Source organism: Poecilia mexicana, unplaced genomic scaffold (assembly GCF_051168715.1).
Source record: "Poecilia mexicana isolate PSO_F unplaced genomic scaffold, ASM5116871v1 scaffold_3, whole genome shotgun sequence".
NCBI lineage: Eukaryota > Metazoa > Chordata > Actinopteri > Cyprinodontiformes > Poeciliidae > Poecilia > Poecilia mexicana.
The window spans coordinates 6,695,075-6,717,220 of NW_028263372.1; the positions used below are offsets into that span (position 1 = coordinate 6,695,075).

The 22,146-nt window shown below is 40.5% G+C and overlaps 1 protein-coding gene across 3 annotated transcripts in view; it reads right to left on the reverse strand.

The window, feature by feature from the left end:
* Nucleotides 1-704: 704 nt before the first annotated feature.
* The window catches only part of LOC106918234 (protein MTSS 2-like), an 85,430-nt gene continuing 63,988 nt past the window's right edge, over nt 705-22,146 (reverse strand). For 2 of the 3 annotated variants that reach the window (XM_088004108.1, XM_088004107.1), the window contains exons 7-14: nt 21,527-21,684; nt 19,816-19,923; nt 19,634-19,731; nt 18,211-18,481; nt 17,386-17,460; nt 13,357-13,539; nt 12,421-12,586; nt 705-10,481 (exon numbers count right to left, since the gene is read on the reverse strand). In XM_088004108.1, coding sequence (XP_087860234.1) covers nt 9,613-10,481; nt 12,421-12,586; nt 13,357-13,539; nt 17,386-17,460; nt 18,211-18,481; nt 19,634-19,731; nt 19,816-19,923; nt 21,527-21,684 — 1,928 coding nt within the window. In that variant the 3' untranslated portion in view covers nt 705-9,612. Of the gene's footprint in view, nt 10,482-12,420; nt 12,587-13,356; nt 13,540-14,004; nt 14,161-17,385; nt 17,461-18,210; nt 18,482-19,633; nt 19,732-19,815; nt 19,924-21,526; nt 21,685-22,146 lie in introns of all 3 variants that reach the window. The other variant, XM_088004109.1, reaches the window with a different exon arrangement.

Genomic DNA, 22,146 nt, shown 5'->3' on the forward strand with positions numbered 1-22,146 from the left:
TTAGTTATAGAAGTAGTTTTAGATTTTTCATACTAAAACTAACCAAAGTATTGTATAGTAATTATCCTTACATCGATTAGGTAATGAATTCTCAACAGAAGATACCATTTTCAAAAAAAATTATTCAGTTATTCTTGAACATCTAACTGGAGTTTTCTCCCAACTTTTCCTGTCGCCATTTTGCGGTCCTGCCACCAGGGGGAGTATGGAGTGCCGTAATTTAGCGACAGTTGATGTTTGGGAGGGAAAAAATCAGTTTCAGTCATTTCCCATCATTTCAAGACTAATGGATAGATTCATAAACATGAAAACAAAGTTTAATAATTTCAGTAGGTTTTAGTTAGCACTATGAGATGGTTCTAGTTAGCTATAGTTTAATTACTTTTATTTATTTTTCAGTTCAATTTCAGTTTTTGTTATTTTATAGTTTTTAGTTAACTATGATAACTTTATATTACCGGACCTGGCCAGTTCTTAGTGTCGCTCTATAAAAGGAGTATAAATTTGTCTTGTTTTGTCAGAAGTGAGCAGCTTTTACAAGCCGTTATCAAAGGTGCTTTAAATATTTTAGCTATCAGTCTTCAATATTAAAGTAGCATCCTGACTCTAAAATAAAAACCAGGTCTAAAATGTCATAAAAAATCTAGAATAAGACCTGAACCTGAGCTGCAACGGTGTGAAAACAGGAACAAACTGAAATGTCGTTTCAACTGTGTTACGTTTTATTTCCGTCCTTTTCTGTAACAGTGACACGCTGACATTTTGTTCAACATTTGCTTTGCTGTAGCCCTGGCATACACACACACACGCACTCACACAAACTTCCTTCACCAATGTATAAAACCAACTAGTTTCTCCAACGTCTGAATCCGATTTACAAAGTAACAAGTAATCTGATTCTTTGACCCAAACGGACACCAAGACGTCTCACACACTCACACTCACACGCACACACACACACACACACACACACACACTACTGCTAGACAGTTTAGGAGCTTTGCTGTGGATTACTGAATGACAGGACCAGTTCTACACTGCAGCACACAGTTTAAGTACAACTTTTATTAATACTGGAATCATCACAGTGCATTTTGTTACATTAGCAGTGACTGAACAGAAAAAAGGGTCACTTTTACAAAAAAAAGGAAGACAGGAAAAAAAAAAGTTATATCAGTGACAAAGAGAAAAACAACCTTAGTAATCAATGAACAATAAATTAAAAGGAACATCGGAGGAAACGCAGGGAGACAAAACCACAGCGACTACTGAGGGGTAAGAAGGAGGTTAAATGATCGGGTGGAAACATCGAGTAAGCAGGTTTTCACTTGGGTCACAGTGTTCAGCGTGAACTAAGCAGCCCCCGTCGAAAATGTCTCCATGGTGTCTTGGGCACAGATTTCTCTAAAGAGTTCAGATCTTCTTATCTTTCAAGAAGTAACAAGAGAGCAAGAGTGACTACTGAGACGTTGAGTAAAGACAGTAAGACATTCACTTTAGTTACAGCGACAGTGGCACCTGGAGGCCCATTTGGCTACTTGGTTGTGGATGTTTGATGGGAACTTGCAGAGCGTTACATCATGAGCCCCCTAGAGGACATCAGTGAACCCTTATGTGGCCACTGAGGATCTACCTTTGTCATGTTCACTTCAAATGAGTGTCTAGCGGTGTGTGTGTGTGTGTGTGTCTGTGGATGTGCGTTAGGTTTGTTGAATGTGGGACTTCAAGAAGGATTGACAGATTGTGTGTGGGAAGTGGAAGGGAAGAACAGTAGGGGTTTTAACCACGTGTCCTTGTGGAGCACGAAAACTCTTTCTCTCACACACACGCATACGCACACAGCATTTTATATAGCTTAGGCAGATGGCTTAAGAAGCAGGAAGTGTCCAACAATTTCATGATGCTTCTTTTAGTCTCACTCGGAACACAAAGCGACCTTGCGGGATTTTGGACGAGCGCTGTAACGTCTTCGTTTGGACTAGCCATGTAATGAGCAGCGTCGCTTCAAAATGTACTTCCACACGTTTGTGTATTCATGAAACGCACAAATTATCAGACACAAATGTTGTTCCGCCAGATCTTTTGCAGCTGAGTTCCTCACAGCGGAAATCTTTCAGCAACCTAAAAGTCTCTGATTCCATGAGGGAGGGGGAGGCTGGAGATGGAGGAAAGTGTTAATATAATGACAAATCTCAGCTACTGTTGCTTTAATCTAGAAAAATCTAATACAATCTGCTTCAGTTCAGTAGGGTCTACAGGGACAACACTGGATGAAGTTCACAGGGTGTAATCAGAAACGTTAGAGCTGAACAACAAGAGGCCTGTTGGAGTGTAGAAAGAGGAACTGCAACACCACAGGACCAGGCGCTCTGCAGTGTGTTAATTAACCCTCACAGCGATAACTTTCTCTTATTTAAATAAACAATACTATTGTGAAGTAGTCATGGCTGAAAATATGCTAAATGACAGACATAAAGGAAGAATTTTGAAATTTCAGAAATAACTTTTAAAATTTCTCCAGAAATCAGATCAGATCAGATGTCTGACCAAATTTGATTGTTTCTGGATTATGGGGCAACTCTACCCTCGTTAGGTAGAACCACATCTAGGAGATCATGGCAAACCTAACTATATCATAGTATATCAAAGTAGCAGTTTTTTGTTTTTTTTATTACGTTTTGGGTGTCACTTGTTCTTAAAGCAGCATTCTCTCTTTCAACATGTGGACGAGGCAGATAAAAGTAATTTCTTTCATTATTCAAACGTTTCAGGAGAGCGACAGTTTTTCTCATTTGCAGGTATTTACAGTGGCCAGGATCAATGAAATTTAACAATTCACTTTAAGTCCTGCAGTATGTTTTAGTGCTGGATTTGGTTGGAGATCGATTTAAAGTTTCCATGCCAACATGTGAAGTAAAGTAAAACCGGTGGTGGTTCCCCCAGTGATTGTAAATGTAATTTAATTAATTAAAATGACAAATTATCTGTCAAAAATAGATATTGTAATGCATGTTCAGGTTGAGGCTTCTCAGAGTTTAGCAGCATGCGTTGCTGCTTGCACTTTTGAGTTGTTTTCTTTTTTTTAGCACAGAAGCTCACCGGAAAAAACCCCCAAAAAAAACAATAAAAAATCATATTAAGTTGCTTTTGAGCTGCTGCCAAGAAACATCTCAAAAAGCCTGATCAAAATTAATTAAAATGTAATCTAGCATAGAGATGGAGCGTTAGGCGTCCATCTGCTTGCCTGGAAAACGGCTCCCATTAGCACATCCACCAGGGAGACGTTTACCCCCGTTAGCAATTCCAACTCACACAACAGCCCACCCAGGATGCGTTAGCCACCGCAGCACAGGCCCACCGTTTGCACCTGTGCACACATGCAAACCAACAGGAAGTTAACAGACATAGAGGGGATTGGGTGAGGAATGAATGAGGAGGGGAAAATAAACTGAGCACAGAGCGAATATCCGCAGTGGGCGTAGGTGGAAATTAAGACTTCATCAGAATTATTTTTCATTAGCTTTAATAGACTGAGAGGCGCAGAGAGACCGACTACAGTGTTTTGGGTCTCCCGTCATCCACCATGACAAGCACTGTTTTGTTTTGGTTTTTTTAGCTTGTCTGCTGCACTGCCTCTCCGGGTGCACCGAAGTACGGATGGAGACGAGGGCTCAGGAAATGAGAGATTACAGGATGAAAGGCCTCAACATGGCGGAAAAGAAACACATCTGCCTGCTTTAGCTTGCCAAAGAGTGCTAAGAGCAATTTGAGAGTGTATGCTGAGTGTATGAGGCCATGTGGGAGCATGCACGGTGGCACAATATTTCTTTATGTTCCTTCCTATGTACAAACACGCTGCAGCTTTGCCCGACTTCTGGTTGGCTTGCTGTTATTTACATAGCAACTCAGAAAATGACAAAACTGGAGCAAAAATCGATTCAGCATGTTGACATAGGCAGTTCAGCACAAAATAATCCATCACAGATTTCCTTGGATTCCCTAAATGGTAGGGGTGTAATGAGATCTTGTGGAATAAGAGCCTTGTGATATTAAACCAACATGTCTGTCATCAACGTCTGGCTGTGTAAATATTATCCAGTAAACCACATCTGGATAAGTAGGTTTATTTTATTATTATGTAAAAAGAGTGTTCTATTCTGTTTGAGACTTTTAATTTGAAGCAATGGAGGAAGTAGTGGACAAAGTGGAAAAAAAAAAAAACATAGCTGATTGGGTTGACCAGCCCACTTAGTTATATAAGCACTGCACTACTTTTAAATAATTCCTGACAGCATTTTGGATAATTCAAAAAAGAAAAAAAAAAAACACTAGAGAGAAAGTGACAGATTAAGTCGGCCTGCGAGCAAAATCTGATGGGGCGGGGGGGAAAGGGATAAATTAGCCACAAGGGAAACACAATGCCAGTGAATTCCCCAAATGAGCTTTCGCAGGTCAAGAAATCTTCAGCCAGTAGTTGGTAAATCCCCTGCTCTAATTTTTTTTACACTCATTGGATCAGGAAATTAATAATGTTACATTTCCGATCTAATAATGGAAGCGGGCCGAGCTGGAACCTCCCCGTTGTGCCAGATGTGGCGAAGCTGCATGAAGTTAGGTTAGCTTACTCCGTCCCACTAGTCCACTGAATGTTCATTGTGTCTTCATGTTTTCTGAAACTATTATTCTGCCTAATGAATCCAGGCTGTGTGCACTCAGCTCTACTTTAAATTTTATTCTTCAGATTATTTAAAGCACTAATTTGTCAATTAGGTGGAAAAAAAAGAACAGCTTTAAAATGAGATCACCTCGCCTCATTTAGTATTTCAGGGAAAAGGTGAGAGCTCCTGTTGTTAAACCAGATCCTTAAGAGAAATAACAAAAAACTAAACAGTTTTGCGAATGAGTTATTTGTAAGTTCATATAACAAATTATGTAACACTTTATTTTTTTATGTAGATTCTTTTTCTCCCCAAATGGTTTTAAAAATAAGCCTTCAAAGAACAACAGGTGGAAACATTTAGCAGATGCTGCAGGAGCTTTAAGAAACGTTCAAATCAAAGCTATACACTGTGGAAGAACTTTAAGAGGGTAGTGATAATTATACAAAGAAAAGTGGTGTTTTAATGGATCAAACCCACAGTGAAACACCATTGTAAATGGAAATTCAGGCAGAATGAACTTAAATTGCTGGCCTCTGATTTCCACTGGGTACTTGTTGAAGTTTAACTCTGAAGCTCAGGGACTGATGTGGCCTTTTATCGCTGTAGTACATCCATCAATAAGCATGTAGATGTGTAGCGACAGATAATCTAAAAACATTTTAAAAAATCATAATTTTGCCTAAAAAGAAACATTTCGTAGGAATGGAATTAATCTGCTCTTGCCTTTATTCTCTCATTTAGTCGCCTCACAGCAGCAAAGTGGGTTAAAAACAGCCATACTGTGACAAAGATTAAAATAAAAGCAACGGGGGAAAACAAACCTTCTGGAAGCATTATTTTCATTTCCAAAATAAAATGGAACCTAATGAATGCTTAGGATAAAAAATAAATGAGTGCTCATATTAATGCTCATGTCCAGATCACTGCTGGAGACGTGTACAGACATGGTGATGAAAAGTTTATTAGCCTAGAGATCGACAGCCAGCCAAGGACACGTCCAAACACACACTCAGTCTCTGCGCCTTACATCCATATGTCACACAGCTTAGTTAGTTTGTGTTACAACTGGACTTTTCTCCTCTTATTTTTACAATAATTAAAGCAAAATCTAGTATTCCAACAGTAACAGTAGAAGGCAAAAACATTTTTTTTTTTTTAAAGTAAACTAATGAGATATTTTCTAACAACCCTTTACACCAGATCTGTGCTCCGGATTCATAGCACATACAGTTACATACATATCGTATGAACAGGCAGTGAAATGCTCATTCCACACATCTTTCCCTCTTCCTGTCGACTTTAAGAGACTCGTCCGTATCCTCCCAAACAGGCTCTACCTATTCTCAAATCTAAAAGATCAACCTTTCATAATGTTTTGTCCTGAGCTTAACCTAAGGATTGGCACAAAACTAAGTTGATCTGTGCTGGGTGCCTTGTTTGTCTGCTTTTTTCTTTCTTTACGTTTTTTCTTTTTCATTGAGCACTGAGAATTTATAAGCGAGTATCTCAATGCGAACGCTTTCTCATATCTCATCTGGAAAATATTTTGGCCAACATTCTTACACTCTTAATTATAAAAAATAGCCAAGTAAACAGTTTTTCAGTACTTTGGCTTTGATAAAAGGCTCATTCTTTACAGTGAACCCCAAAAGTATTCACACCCCTGTTTAATTTAGATCTTTTTTTTTTTTCATTTAATCAAAAGTTTTCTTCTGATAGGAAATTTAACAGACAGTTGTGAGCATGGCTATCTAAAAAGCTAGGAGCACTAACCCTAAGCGCTAATCATAACTTGCAGTTCCGCTAAGACTACAGCACTCACTACACCAACACAGTAGCAGAGGCTAATGCTAACGTGCTAACTTCAATTCAAATGACATCAGTCTTTGACAGACTACAACCCTGGAGCACCAATTTAATTTTAAAAAACAGCTTGGGGGAAACTAAATGCGATAAATGTTTTCAAAGTTAGCTGAAGTGCTAAACAAAAAAAAAATTGCTGTTATTAGCGCATTAGCGTAAGTGTGCCCACCACTGTTTACAGGTGTCTGAAAAGAAAAAACAATGTGAAAGAAGTATCATTTTTGAATAACTAATCTATTTTTATATATTTTATTGAAAAATGACAGTAAAAAATATTCATACTCTTATTAATTGCCAGTGGGAAAAAAAAATTAAAATTACAGAAGTCCAACCATTTTTATGACTGCTGACCAGCTTTCTTCACGCTTCCAATTGTACATTCACAATTTATCCTTGGAAATGAGATTCAAGTGCTTGATATTGGAAGGCCTCTTAATCATCACCCTAATCTTTTGCTCCCTCCACAGAATATATATCAGATTCAAGTTGAAACTCTGGCAGGGCCACAATAAAATGTTAATATTACTTCCAGTCAGAACAAAAGTTAATTTTAAAAGATTGCTTTTCCATCTAATTTGGTGATGTACCTGTCCCAAAGTACCAACTAACAAATAACACTATGGCTAACATGTTTAGAAGAGAGCTCTAATGCCATAGACATTTGATGCCTTTGTGTCTATAACAGTGTCCATGTTGAATATCTTTCTACATGGTAATCATACCACTTTTTTTTTAATAAATGTAAATATATTTAATTATACAAAACTGTTATCTTTTGAGACGTTTCTGTCTAACTTTCTATCAGAAACAAACTCTTTGGTTGAATGAAACTAATGTGAAGTCTGAATCTGCCAAGGGTGTGAATAATTAGAGGTTCGTCCTTACTTCAGACAGAAGTACGGCATTTTTAAGAGTTACTGTGTAATTACACTGCAGTGTTTAGCATTGAGGAACGTAAGTGACCCAGGTTCTGTTTTAAGATAGGGCTGGTTGAAAGCTTAAGTGTTTCATTCACTATTAAAAAATATATATACAGTTTCCCACAAATGAGCTGATATTTTTGTGTTGTGTTTATGAGCTCATTCAGCATTCTGGAGATCAGGTCCTGCAGCTTCCCTATGGTGTCAATATCATGAGATCAACTGAATTTTGAATGTTTAGCTTTTTCCAGGTTTTATTTCCACCCAATTACAATTAAGTTTGGCTGTTTCTTTTTTACTTGCACTCAAATGAAAAACATAAAGTGATGTGCCTTTCCTGAGATGGTGCTTTAATTGTTCCACTCGATGTGCTTTACAGTTTCGAAAGGTATTTTTCCATTTTAAAAGTCGTCAGATTTACATCTAGTTTTAAGGTAAAAGACAAAAAAAAAACTAAACTGATTAAAAAAAATCTCATCTGGATGTTTTAGGCCTAGAAACATATTTCCAAGAAAAAAAAAATCATCTCACTCAGCAAAACATTGTATTTTTTCCCACAGTATGTCTTCGATCCTTAAAATACCCGTTCAGGCAAACTCTTCAATGTCATTCCCATCCCGCCTCCCGCCTTAAAACCTGATCCATCTTAAGAAAATATTCATACATTTTCTCATTTAACCAATCACTCCAGTGCTAGCAGTCCTCTTCACATCCTCTTTACCTCTCTCTGCCTTCTTCTACTTTAATGTATTAAATCATCTCCTTAGGACACAGTCATTGCTTTCACTCCTCTTCCCCCTCCATCACTCCTCCACACATACAGCATGACTACAGCAACATCTACTGGCTATTGTACACTCTACTCTCATCAAAGTGCTTACAGTTTTTCTTTTTTCAAATTTTTTGTAATCCACTTCATTTAATAGAAAGAAACTGGGACAGAGAGAGAGAAAGAGAGAGAGGCGTATGAAAAACGCATGAATTCACAGTCGATGTGTAATTTAGCATTCCTGATGATTGCCTGAATGGGACAAAGGAGAATCTACAATCCTCCGAATCCAATCGCTTCCTCGAAATGAGAAAAAAAACACATTTATTGCTCCATTTCTGATTTCACTTTTTTTTGTTTGTTTTTGTTATTTTTTTTTTCTCTCTGCTTCTAGAAAATATATATGAATATATCTATAGGCCTGGAATAGGTCTCAGAACTTCCCGTACAGTGGTAACAAGGTAAACGACGTCACGATATAAACGAGAAAATACGCACACGACACAGGAGAAAAAGAAAAAAAATAAAGAAAAAAGCCCTGCCCTTGTTGGGTAACCGGCTGTCCCGCAGCAGAGCTCTACCCACCCCCTCTCTCACACACGCACACACACACATAATCAACCACATATACCCACACGCTCCATTTTTACATTTTCCGAGAAGCATACGAATGTACGCAGAAAGAGAGAGAGAGAGGGGAAGGGCAACAAGTACGGCTCAATGCCAACATTTTTTTTTTTTACATCATCGTGAACCAGATTGGCCCTCTGGTTTGTTAGCTCCCCGTACTCTTGCCAAGCAGTTCGATGGCCTTTTCGGCACAGCACGTCGTTGCCTAGACGACCTGGCTTCAGTTGAAGCCGGTCACAAGGCGATCTGAGTACCCCACCTCTCTGTCTCTCTCTGGTTCTCATCAGCCCCCTTCCGTCTGTCTTTAAAGTTGGATCGGTCAGCTGGGTTAGTTGGACAACAGGACAGGGAGACGGGTTCGGTGGTAAACAGAACAGAACCCAGTGCTCTTCTTTCTTTGCCTCCATTTATTTTCAAAATCACTTTTCCTATGAGTCACTCCGTCCCTGTCTGACGGTGTATAGAAGACAAACATGCGTCCAACACACAATAGTTATAGCGGCCTGCTAGGTCAACATGAAGTATTTCACTTGTACTCGTCAGCATCGGTTATGATTACTTATGTTATTGTTATATTAGACTGTATATCATTTACTCTAAAGGTGTCTTTAAACATTTTCTGCATGGATTTTTTTTTTACTTTATTCATCCTCTGTTATGATATAGCTTTTCCAACATGGTTATGTTTTCGTGTATTCACTAGGTGGTTGGGTACTACCACACCAACATTTGACCTATCGACTGACAACCCTTCGCATTTCTCTGCTGATCACAATATACGGGGAGCCGAGCGATCGTTGGAGACCGTTTTGCGAAGGCGAACTCCTCTCCTGATCGTGGTCAGCATGTCGCCGGACCCCTCAGCCCCTTCCGTCTGAGTTTCGCTCAGGCCACCTGGCATTGGGGTCGGGTCATCTGGGAGAGCGGGGAAAGGGAACTGACCCTCACCGAGGGCGTGCGCGCTCGCTACCAACTCGCCGATCTTCTCCACCAAACTGTGCCGGTTGGCCGCGATCATCTGCTCCTCCTCTGATCCGGCTGCTGAACCCGACACCATGCAGTGCTGCTGGGCGTAGACCTCCAGCGCTGCCCCAGAGCCCCAGGCGGTGTTGGGCAGGCTGAGGCGCTTCGGTGACGCCTTCACATAATCGAGCCCTCCTTGGCCGTCCTCGGCTCCGGTGAAGAACACACACTCTTCACTTCCCACTCTGACGGGGACGCCGCCTGCTTGCCCTCCCCCCGCATAGCCACCTGCACCAGGTGAGTGTGAGTCTGCGGGAACAGTGGGTGTTTTGACAGGCACAATGGGAGGTCGGATAGGGATGGGCCCCGCACTGGACAGTGTACGCCGCACCCCCGGTTTGGTTGATGGGGTTCGACGGATAGTAGCGGTGCCTGGAGTCCCTGATCCTCCTCCTCCACCAGCTCCACCTGGCTGTCCTGGTATCCCATGAACTCCTGGACCAAGGACCCCACTGGGCAGACCAGCTGTACTGGCTGGCCTTTTGGTCTGTATCATGCGCCTGTAGTTCTGGGCAATGTTGGAATGGCGAGGAATTGTAGAAGACTTGTCAAACTCTGCCTGTCCATCCGGGCCTTCGGTGTCTCCATTTACAGAGTAGCAGTCGTAATCTGAACCTGTTATTGGTACGGGTGAGACAGAAAAAGAGAAAACTGTGAAATTTTAGGTTATTCAGTATCTCTGGTCCCCCGCAATCGGTGCTCTTCCAGACCCGTGACACGTTAAGTTTCAAATTTGACAGAAGAAATTTTACTTTGTAATTTAACACCTTGAAATTGGGCCTCTGTCTCTTTAAAAGCTCCTGCTCTTTCTGAAATTCTGCCTTCAGGAAGTCATCACATCATGGCTTCTCTATTAATTCTTTAACATTTTTTTTTTTACTAGCATTTCACTGAGAAGTAGCTCCGATAATGAGCTCAGCAGATGTGCAGTTTGCTAATTGCTGCTGGCTAGTCTGAAGGAGCTGAGTGGGGGAGACCCAGGGAAGGGATGCTCTGTGAGGCTGAAGTTTGAAAACTGCAGCTCTGAGGAGGAGCTTTGTCCTCGAAGGCAGAGCTTGGTCCACTCAGGTGTTTTGCAAAGTTGAATGGTTGCCATGGAGATTAAAGGATTTCCCAAACAAGCATGAAAGAATAAACGCTCCAAGGTAACGCTCCAGACATGTTTTTGATGAGGAAATAACAATATAACTTGATGTACATGAAACATTATAACATTGATTTAACATAATACTGCCCCTTAAAACTTTTCTACATTTTATCCTTCTACAGCCATGTATTTCTGTTGTTCTTGACATTTTATGTAAACAAACACAAACTACTGCATAACAATGAAGGTGAAACAGAAGGACAGTGATGCTAACTTTTTAACGTTTTATAAATAAAAATCTAATAAAATATTACGTTTGTCTTCAGCCCCTTTGAGTCAGTGAAACAATCACAATTATAGCAGAAAGTCTTAGTTTTATTTTGGCACGTTGTTCCCAAACTCAGTCCAGATTGAATGAACATTATCTAGTCACATAAATTTAGTCTCAGATTTGAATCTAGCAGTTAATTGGCTGGAATCTATTGTACATCTTCCTATAACTTTAAGGTCTTTATCATTTTGTCACATGGAGCAAAAAACGCTTAAAGAAGAAGAAAAAGTGTTTCAGCTGGAAGAACTTGCGTCACTTTTTGGGTCATACTTGGTGTATTTAGTTAAAAAGAAAATCTGGATACACCAAAGTCTGCTTTTGAGTAAAAGTGAGTCAATAGATTTCTGCTTAGTATGGGATTAAAAAGATGAATGTTTTTTAATGTAAGAAGCTTTTAATTTGTTTGTAATCATTTTTGAAAATTAAAAAGAAAAAAAAAATCCATCAGTTTTAACCACCTGTGATGCCAGACCAGTTTTTCAAATTTTCAAGATCAGTGCAGGGTTGTATTAATACTGAGAATAATTTAAACACAGGTAGAATCCACCATTCAGGTGACTTCATTGCTTTTATTGATTGTTTTTTTTTAGGGATATTGGTTAAAAGAGGGGCACCATTACTCCAAATACATATCACATTTTTCAGATTTATGCTTATTAAAACTATTGAACTTTTTAGTTTAAAAATGAAAAATGTAAAAAAAAATGTTTTAAATGAATAAAACATCCAAGGCCAACTCATGCCTTTGAGATCCACTACACACAAAGATATGAAACAAAAAAATATACTGGAGTAAAAATTCTGAATCACACAGAGGGAGCCGTTAAAACAAAGAGGAAACACACCCATATGGGAATACTATTCAGTTTTATCTCAGTGCATTTGTTTCTTAGTTGCCGTCAAGCGAACCGTCAGGATCCATCAGTCAAGAAATATGCCCACTGCCTGGACTATTAAATGAATAATTCAATTTATCTATTGTTTGTAACAGAGGCGAGGGATTCAAGTGAAAGTTACTCCATAAAATACATTTAAACAACAACAAAAAAAAAACAGCTCAGCATTTCTTGATAACATCCACAGAATAGTTAAGACTGTTGACCGGTCTTGAACGCTGCAGCAGACGAGAGGCTCACCTTGTGAAGGGATGGTGTCCTCGGAGCAGGACGGGGTTGTGGTCTCCGTGCTGTAGCCGCTGGAGTACTGCAGGGAGTCCCGGCTGCTCTTCTGCTGCTCCACGCTCAGGCCCCGGGTCAGCACCATGGCCAGGTCACTGGCTGCCGGGGAAACCTCCTCGCCGTGCTGATGATGACACACAGGAAAATTAGGGCTGCCATGTTTTTATCGATACGTTATGGATGCTTTGGTGCAACCTGAGCCTTTAACACTGTGGGGATGTGGACAATGTAACAAGAGAATGAAAGAATTTGAGTGGAACTTGACAATTTTATTTCATTATTGCAATTTTATTGTGTTTTATTGATGGATGTCACTACTTTTAATGTATTCTTTTTATTCCAACTGATTTCATCATTTATTTTCCTACAAAATAAGATGCTGTTGGTGTGCAGCATTTGTTTGTAAAGTTCTATTTGAATACATTGAGACTTGCAAAAATGATATAAAGACAAATGAGAATCATTCCTATGAACGGTTTTGATAATGTGGGTGAGTAAGCTGTAAATGAAGCTCAGTCACTTCCTTCATTTTAAAACTATTTACACTAAGATCAGAACCATAACGTGCTAATTTTGATTAATTAATTACATAGATTTTAATACATTAATGTTTTTCCAGTATCAATCATGTTTTTTTTCTGTCAGGAACCTTTGTACTCTTGCATTTCTGGTACGCTCATGAATCCATCGCAAAAGCTATATCCACAAACAACAGCGTTGGACAACAAAGCGGCTTCTCTTGGTTCATTTTAGCTTCAAAAAACTGATCAGACTGCATGCTTACAATGCATTTAGACACAATAAAGTTGCATAATTTTTTTTTATTATTACATCCTAAAAAGAATTTATATTTTGAGTCGTTTGGCTCACTCTCTCCATGTCGTCCAGGGTTACCTTGGCAGCGATGCTAGCAGGTGTCATCCGCGGCCTCTGGCCCTCTTCTGGGTGTGACGCTGCGGCGTATCCATGGGAACCCGGCGAGCCCTCGCTCTCTCTCAGCCTATCCACCGGCTCCTTTCTCCTCTGGACCGGAGCGGCGGCCGCGGGCTGCTCGTACTGACCTGCTTTGGACCAGTCCTGAACAGTTGAGGGGAATTAGTAAACAGCAGGCAGACGGCAGAGTTACAGTAGCAAAAGAGACCTGTCTGCTACCCAGCATTTTGATACGCTTGCCTGAATGCAGAGAACATGGCCGAGTCTTGGTGTGTGTGCGTGTGTGTGTTTTGGAGCTTTTAAAGGTCATATGAAGACAGTTTTTTTTTGTTTTTGTTTTTTTGCAGAGTCATCAGTAGGTATGTCACACAACCAGGGAGGCAGGTAAGGGTAAATAAAAAAATAAATAAATAAAAGAAGCTTGCATGCACACACAGCAGCCCGTGATGAATGTTTTTAGAGAAGCAAAGCAATGAGTGAAAAACAAACCAGGTGAGGAAAATAATAAAGTCATCTGAACCCTGCAGAACATATCCATCTGGAACGGAGGGAAAAGGTGGAACTGGAGGAAAAACAAAAAAAACAAGGGCAAGTGCATGGGCAACAAACCTTCCACATGGGAACCTTTGATGTGGGAGAGGAGGAGCTGGATCCAGAGGGACGGATATAGGGTGGGGACGCAGGAACGGGAAGAATGACAGAGAGAGGCCTGGTGGAGCCAGAGTGAGAGAGAGCGGGGCGGAAGGTAACGAAGGACGAGCCAAACTGCGGGATGAGAGACACGGTCATGTCACCAGAGAATGGAAAAGCGGCAGGCAGACATGGCGAGGCAGCCAGCTGTGGAGAACATGAGAATGTAAAGCCGCAGTCACAGACACCCAGCCTGAATCTGAGAAGGGGAAAAGATAACCAGAGGTGATCCTAGCTGAGGGAGAAAGCGTGTAGAAGAAAGCTGCTTCACATGGCATGACTGTGTTAGGTGGTGATGGGATGTGTTAAACAGTTCAACTGTTATAACTTTGTTTTCAGCATAACAGTAAAACTAAAATAAAATTGCGTGGCGTGCATTTGTATTGACCCTTTGCATGTGATGTCACTCTCTTCGAAACCCCGCCCACTCAGCCATGATGGCTGTCTAAACAACCAATGTGCTCCTGTAAAGTTTGTCGAAAAATTTACACAACAGGTAACAAAATTGTGACGTGACAATTTAGAGGTTTTTGAAACGGGTCAATTTGCAGACACCAGCGGAACATTCATTTATTCCTGAGAAGACAACTGGATTTTTTTTTTTTTTTTTGCTCTTGGACTGTTTCTACAGGCAGGAGACATCCAAAGGTACAGAAACATGTAAAAACATTAACACTAAATGCAAAATGCTGCTATGTTTTGTACAGTTATGTCTGAGTGTGTTCTTTCATCAAATGGCATGTTTTGAATCCATTGTTCAGTTCGATTATCATAGTTGAAGATTAGTTCAATAATTCTTCCATCACAATTAATCGTTTCAGCTCTTGAGGTCCGTTTTCGCCTGCTGAAGTTGAAGGAGTTCCTCTGCTGTGAATGTTTCTGTGATTTATTTATTTAAGCTAGAAAAGGCTAGATTAATCAAATTAAACCATCACAGATTAAAGCCTTTACTCGGCTCTATCATTTGTCACATTCGCACCAAATAACCGATGCTGTTTGATGCGAATGCAGAAAGATGAAATGTTGAAGGAGATCTGAGAATTTCCCAGACATGAGTCACATTTCTTTCTTTTATTTTATTTCATCAAGCACAACTACACATGTCCAGATGGAGAATGTCACCGTCAAAGATCCCCTCATCATTTAAACAAGAGAAGCCCATCATCTGATGTAAAAGAAAAAAAAAAAGAGAGATCCAAAGTTTGTATGATTGTTTTTGCGACTCCCACAGTGTATGCTACACGGTTTCTGTCACGATATCCAGGAAGGAGAGCAAACAATCATGTTTGTCAGTCGAATTAAAGCGGGATCATGGAGGAAACCTCTCATGAAGGAGAGCTGTTGTGAAGAAAGCTTTTGCTTTGAATCCTAGACTTTTTTTCCTTTCCACCAGTAAATTATCAGCACAACTTTCTTCTACTGCACTTTAAATAATGTGCTTAAAAAAATCAAGTGGCTCTAAAATATGAAAGGGGGCCTTATCACCAGCTGAAGTGCAAAACACACCTAAATCATTATCAGTTGTTAACACAGAAGGTGGTTTTATTCCAAGCGAAGCAAAACAACAGCGACATTTAAAAGTGAACATATATTACATTCATTTCAACCCAGCACTTACGTCTGAGGGGCTTTTTTCCCCTTACCACTCTAAAATAAAATCTCTGCAGGAGAAAGCATTAAGCTCTGGGGAAGTCAGTGTCAGGTTTGTGTTACCTTTCAGAAGTCTGCCTCAAGCTGGTTTCACATAACAATAAAACCGGAGAGCTTCCTGCCACCGCTGTGAGTGAAACGTGCCATTTTAACAGCGTGCGCTGCGTGGCTCTAACAGCAACTTTCAGAACAGCCACAATTATCACAGTTGATTCAGCGCTGACAACCCGGCTTTGTTCTCCTGAAAACACGGATGTGACTGAATGAGGAGATGTTTTAGGTGAGAAAAGGAAACGGATAACTCTGACAAAGTTTATTTACAGCAGCCAGTGATGCGGTGGATTTCTGAAAAGCCCGAGGGTACGGTGACCCAGAAAGGTCAACAAAATGCAACAGCAAAAGCCACCGCTTTTAAAATGAATTAGGTTTGTCTCTAGGTTTGTCAAAGTAATTGATAACTTGATATAATTGAGCAAATGGGTAAATTATACTCAAAGTTAAGATTGTTATCGTTTGCTTTAAATCTTTCAAATTGCTGAAATTCGCTGTTTTAATTTTGTTTGTGTGTTTTAAGGAATTTCATTATGTTTTTTTTTTGTAAGTGTGATTTTAATTCTAAAATGTGAATCATAAATATCTGTCCTGAAGACTTTATCTCAAACAATTTAAGATTCCTACATAACATTTGCCTTTTGGAAGCTAAATGCTGCATTGCATCCTCATGGAAGAAAGAGACAGTATGAGGAATTTCACAATGGATTAAACAAATTACTTTCTACTTTGCCCTGGAGAAAATTAGGTATTTACTCTGAACAAGCTTGATTAACTTTTTTAAATCTGGACTGTCTTTTACATGTGGCCGGACCAAAATGATACCCAACTCAACAAGTGGAAAGAGGATTTGTGACAAGACAAACTCCCAATCTTTATCCTGATTGATCTGTTGGTGGGTCTGCTGGGTTCACTGACTAACCCCCCCCCACCCACTCTGCTCCTTTGTGTCTTTTTCGTTTTGTTTTGTCTGAGGTTATTTTTTATGTATGTGTAAATGAGTGGACATGTTCTTGTTAAAATCAATATAGATATGTTTAAAAAGTTAGATCTTACTGTAATGTTTGTGGTGTGGACCTCAGGTAGAATAGTAGAGTCGATGCTTAAATAAACAAATAAAAACTAGAAAAAAATAATTATTAAACTAATTTGTGTCAAAATCGATACAAATGGATCTAGTCACATTTGCCCAAGTTGTCTCATCTCTCCCAACAGCAGCGCTGCATTAACACTTAGCACTTATCTTTGAATTTTAAACTGTGCTAATGTAGCGAGTACAGCGACCCACATTAGCCCACAAGACTCGCATATCTGGTGTTTGTCAAACGATTTCAATACTGTTTGGAAGAACTTCACTTGTGAGGCAGGTAGGGAAAAAAAGGAAATCCAGATGCCAGCTGTGCTAATGCTACAAGCTAATGCTATGACACAGATGTTTTGAGAGCAAATTTGGTAAGTAAAGCTCCTCTATCTGAAACAGTTTATCCCAGAAGATTTGTCCCGACTTCTAAAGAAGTTTATTTAGTTTGTGTGTAACAATGTGGTATGTTAAAAAAGAAGAAAAACAGCCACATTGCACAGCATGGCTACAATACTTACAGTGGTGGGGGAGCTGCATTCACTGACTGACTGGCATGTTTCTGAAGCCTCTGATGATGCAGAGCTGGAGGATTTCTACAATAGAAAGAAAAACATTTTCTTATCTAGTTTATCAGTTCTCAAAACTTGCAGTGCCATCATTTTTTTTTAATTATTCTTGTTCTTTCAAATTCAATGGTTAAATTTTAATTTATTTTAACATTTCTTATCCATGCATATATATATGGGGACAGATATAGATATACAAGTATTCAAAATATCAGGGTATTTATAAATACCCTGATATTTGGATACTTGTCCATTAGCAAGTTGCAGAAAAACACCAAACAGTGTGTAGCCATGAACGAAGTCCTAGCATAGCACTGCTTTGTGTCTGACCTCATTTCTTCCCAGAAAAAGTCAAATCTGTTGGTTTCCTGGTATGGGACTCAGACAGAATAACAACCTTTGGTCACACTGACAAGAAGCATGTCTGTAGGAGTCAAGGTGAATTTTCACACTTAAAGACATTAGCAATTTTGCGCACATTTGTAAAGGAAACGCAGCTAATACTCTTAACCACACTGAGAACCGGTTGTGGAATAGAGGGATAAAGCTAACGTTACTCTTATGTCAGAAGCATAACACCAGTGAAACTGCATGGACTATTCCTCATTCTTCCAAGAACAGAATTATGGCAGTGTGATTTTTTTCTACAACTTACTAAAGGACAATTATTGATAGGGAGTATTAAGTTAAGTTTTTAAATGTGCATCTGAACAAAATTATATTGAATTCAGACTGTTCCTGTGTGCTGTCGTTGGTGAATGCACCAGAATTTCATACCTGACTGGTGATGTCAGAGGGCATTGGCGAGGGAGGCTTGGAATAGATGTTTGCATCTTGGGACACGAAGCCCGAGTCGTGGGAGGAAACACTGCTGAGGCGGTGAGCTGCAATGCCCCCTGGTGGTGGAGGCTGTTGAGGCATGCTGCTGCGGTGGCGATAGGAGGAGGAGGAGGAGGGTGAGTGTGGCTGGGAACCTCCTCCACCACTACCCACACCTGCACCTCCCCCCGACGAACGGGAGGCGCTGCTGTGGGCGCTGTTGACGCTGCTGCATGGTGAGAGTTCAGGGAGAGGTGAGGAGGGAGAGGGGGGGCAGGGCAGAGCGATGAAGGGGTGAGGAGTGTTACAATGCCAGATGCAAAAGCGGTTATGATCAGAGGAACGTGGTGGAAGGTAAAATTAGTTGTTTGTTAAAGTTTGGGAGAGTGAACAAAGAATTGGAGGAGGCGAGGAGAGAGTTTGCGATTGGTTGATGGGAATGGGTCCAGGAGTTTTTGTGAGTTGGTCGGGTTGGTGTAAAGTCACACAGCAGTCACAGTTAGAAGCAGATTCCCCAGAAAGTGAAGGGAACCGGGTGTGAAGCGTCCAGCAGCAGTGAAAGAGGGCAAATCACAAACCGGGTACAAGACAGAAGGTAGACAAGCAAAGATGGGAAAAGAGCACAGAGGAGGGTGGTGGGGTGCAGAGAAGGAAAAGGAGGAGGGGGAGGGGGTAAACAGAGAGTGTGTGAACTCAGGAAGATTCAGGGAATACAGAAACACTACAGGTGGAAGGGTGTGAATGTGTGATTTCCACATAACAGACTGATGCCCTAGATGTAACATACACACGCACACACACACCCACACACACCCAGGCTGAGAGATTATTGTTTTCACAATCAAAATCCTCAGACATCGGTTTCTGCTACGTGGGCCATATGCAGTGCTTTCATACGCCTTGACCGTTTTCAGATTTGGTCCATATCTAAAAACTGTGGACATTTAGAAACATGAAGGTGTTCTGATTAGACTGTCACATAATTTCCCTGTTAAATAAACTGCAGTCTGTCTGTGGTGAGGCACAAAGGCGCATAAATACTTTTGCAAGGCATTGCATTATTTACATCCAAGTAAAGCTGATGTTAAATTGGACTTTTGTGTTTTAATCTGCCTTTTCATGAGCTGTTTTACAAGCTTAAACTGTAGGAATGTTGGAGTTTAACAAAGATGGCGGCACAAACACTAACAATGTTCTGATAGACACAGACAGTACAAGTGAGACACCGACATCCAGGGAGGCTCCTCTTTCCAAAACTCAAGAGTTCTGAACACAGCACTGAAATACAGCTACGTCCTGGTTTTTTATGTCTGGCGTGTACGCATGTGTGTGTGTGTGTGTGTGTGTGTGTGTGCATGGGTGCGTGTGTGTGTATTTGCACCTGCACATGCTGCTCTTGCGTGAGCCAGAGCTGCTCGGGGACGATGGGGGGGTCTGGTAGGACCAGCTGTAATCGGAGCCCTTCAGATCCTTGATCACCTGCGAGAAAGAAAGCAGCGACTGTCAGTCCGTTTCACACACTCTTCCTGCGTTTTCTACCAACCAGGTGTTGCTGCAGTTCACCTGTTCACTGGCAGGGGGGAGCTTGTGGGGGTCAGTGGTCAGCACGGTGAGGTCGTCGATGATGGCCTGGAGGTGGGTGATCTCTCCCAGCATGGCGATCTCTCCGTTCTGGCCAACAGGACACAAACGAGGAGTGTGATGTTTGTGACCGTCAGAATCCAGCCTCACACACCGTTCAGTGAGGTCATGTCCCTTATGATCGACTGCAGCTCCAAACATTTCTGACTGAATCGTCGGTTTTCATTACCTGTGAGCTGTTACCAACAAAAGACTAAATATTTCCCTTAATGTGACGAATGATTGATTATGACTCTACATAATAGTTGAACGATGGAGTTTTGGGGTCACCACAGATGAAAACAAAAAAGCAGGGACTGCTGACATGGTTATTGTCAGCAGCAAACACCATCACTGCTCAGGTTTGGTGCTTTAATGTTTATTATCCACTGAAAAGGTTTGTGTTACTCCCACGCATTTTCACAGGATGGTAAAAGTTAGCATATATTTATGCAAACTTTCGCGCCACATTCATTTTTATATACATGCCGAAAATATGGTGCTGCATGTATTTTGTGCATACGCACGCTTTATATACGAGGCTCCAGAATATTTGTGCGCCGCACTTTTGAAAATTTCTCAACTTTTACTATGAAAGCTGTGCGCTGTTTTATACACGAGCCCCAGGATGCCAATCTAATACATCTACCACTGAAACCTGAGCGGACAGCTGTCACTATGTGGCTCAAATTTCCGACTTTGCAATGTCAGGGATTAGTCTTAATATTGTAAATGTATGAAAAACCATATTTTCCCTCTCAAATTTAACTTTTTAGTGTCTAAAAAGAAATGAAAACTACTCTGTAAACAGAAGGCAAACCCTGAATCTGAGATTTTATTATGTAAATAATGACATCAGGTTATTAAATAATTTAGATTTAACGTCAAACATTTAGTATTGAATAGCTCTGTGATTCTTTTTCCAGATGATTTGTTGTTTTTATTCATGAATAATAAGTGCAAAAATGTTTTATAAATGAAAAAAAAACCTTGAAGCTGAAATAGTCAAAAAACAAAAATCTGCTAGATCTCATTTGCATATTTGCAGAAAAATATCGACTTGTTTGCAGAGAAAGAAAAGTTCATTGGCAGCAGCAAAGCAGATTAACAAACATCGTTTCCCTCTTGATTTAGTGCTGATATGAAACGACTGAATAACTGTTACAATTATTCAGCTTTATTTTTCCTGATTAATTAGGAACCCTGGCTGAGTTTAATTTAATTTAATTTAATTTAGTACATGAACAAGGAACGTAAAAAAAATTATCTAGATATTGTATGACTAAAATCTGTGTATTAATTAATTTAATGCCTTAAACCATTTGAGCAGAAGAGGGCGCTGTTGGTATAAAATCTCCAGAATCCAGCAGTTTCTCGGAAAGGTTTTGCCTTCTACAGGTTTGTGTTCTTGTCCATCTATTTACACTTCTCTCCTGTTTTTCTTAAAGAAATGCTACTTTTATTTCCACTTACAAGTTTTAAATAATTTTCGATAATAAGCTAGAGATCTTTTCATAGTCAGTGTGTGCGCCAACTTTGCACCAAATTTAGTTGAACTATAATAATAATCTGGTGACCGTCGCATCCTTTGTTTTTCTACCAGGCCAACACTGAACGGTAAACCAGGGTCCGATCGGGCCGGCTTCCTCCTCACCACCACAGGCTGAAGGAAGCCGATGAAGGTGCAGAAGCGCCCCCTCTCCTCCACCAGGGCGCGGCGCACCGCCTGCTTCTCTGTCTCCTCCATCAGCAGACACATGTCGGTCACATCCTGCATGGCGCTGTCCAGCTGCGGCTGCAGGTCGCCTCGCCCTGCCAGTAAACACAGAACGCACTTTTCAGTGAGGTGGGTTGACACAGATCAGCACAGGAGAGCTGGAGAGGAGGACTGAGGAATGAAAGAAGGAAGGTGAGAGATTACATCTACAGCGACTTGCAAAAATATCCACTTCTATATTGTTTGAATTTTTTTTTGTTGTTGTTGGACTTTGAATAGGCCATTTCATTGCAGCTCTGGGTGTATCTTCAATGTTGTTGTACTTCTGGAAGGCTAAGCCTCAAGTGTTCTGCTGCTCTTCCTGAGCAGTTTTTCTGTCAAAAAGCATCCCCACATCATGGTGCTGCCACCACCGTGTTTCACAGAAGGATTAATGTTTTATGTTATTATCATATTCAGCCAGATTTGTGGAGTGCATGACCACTAGCTGCCATGTGGGCAGATTCTCCCACCTGAACTGTGTGCAGTAATATGTGCATCTTTACTGCTTCTCTGAT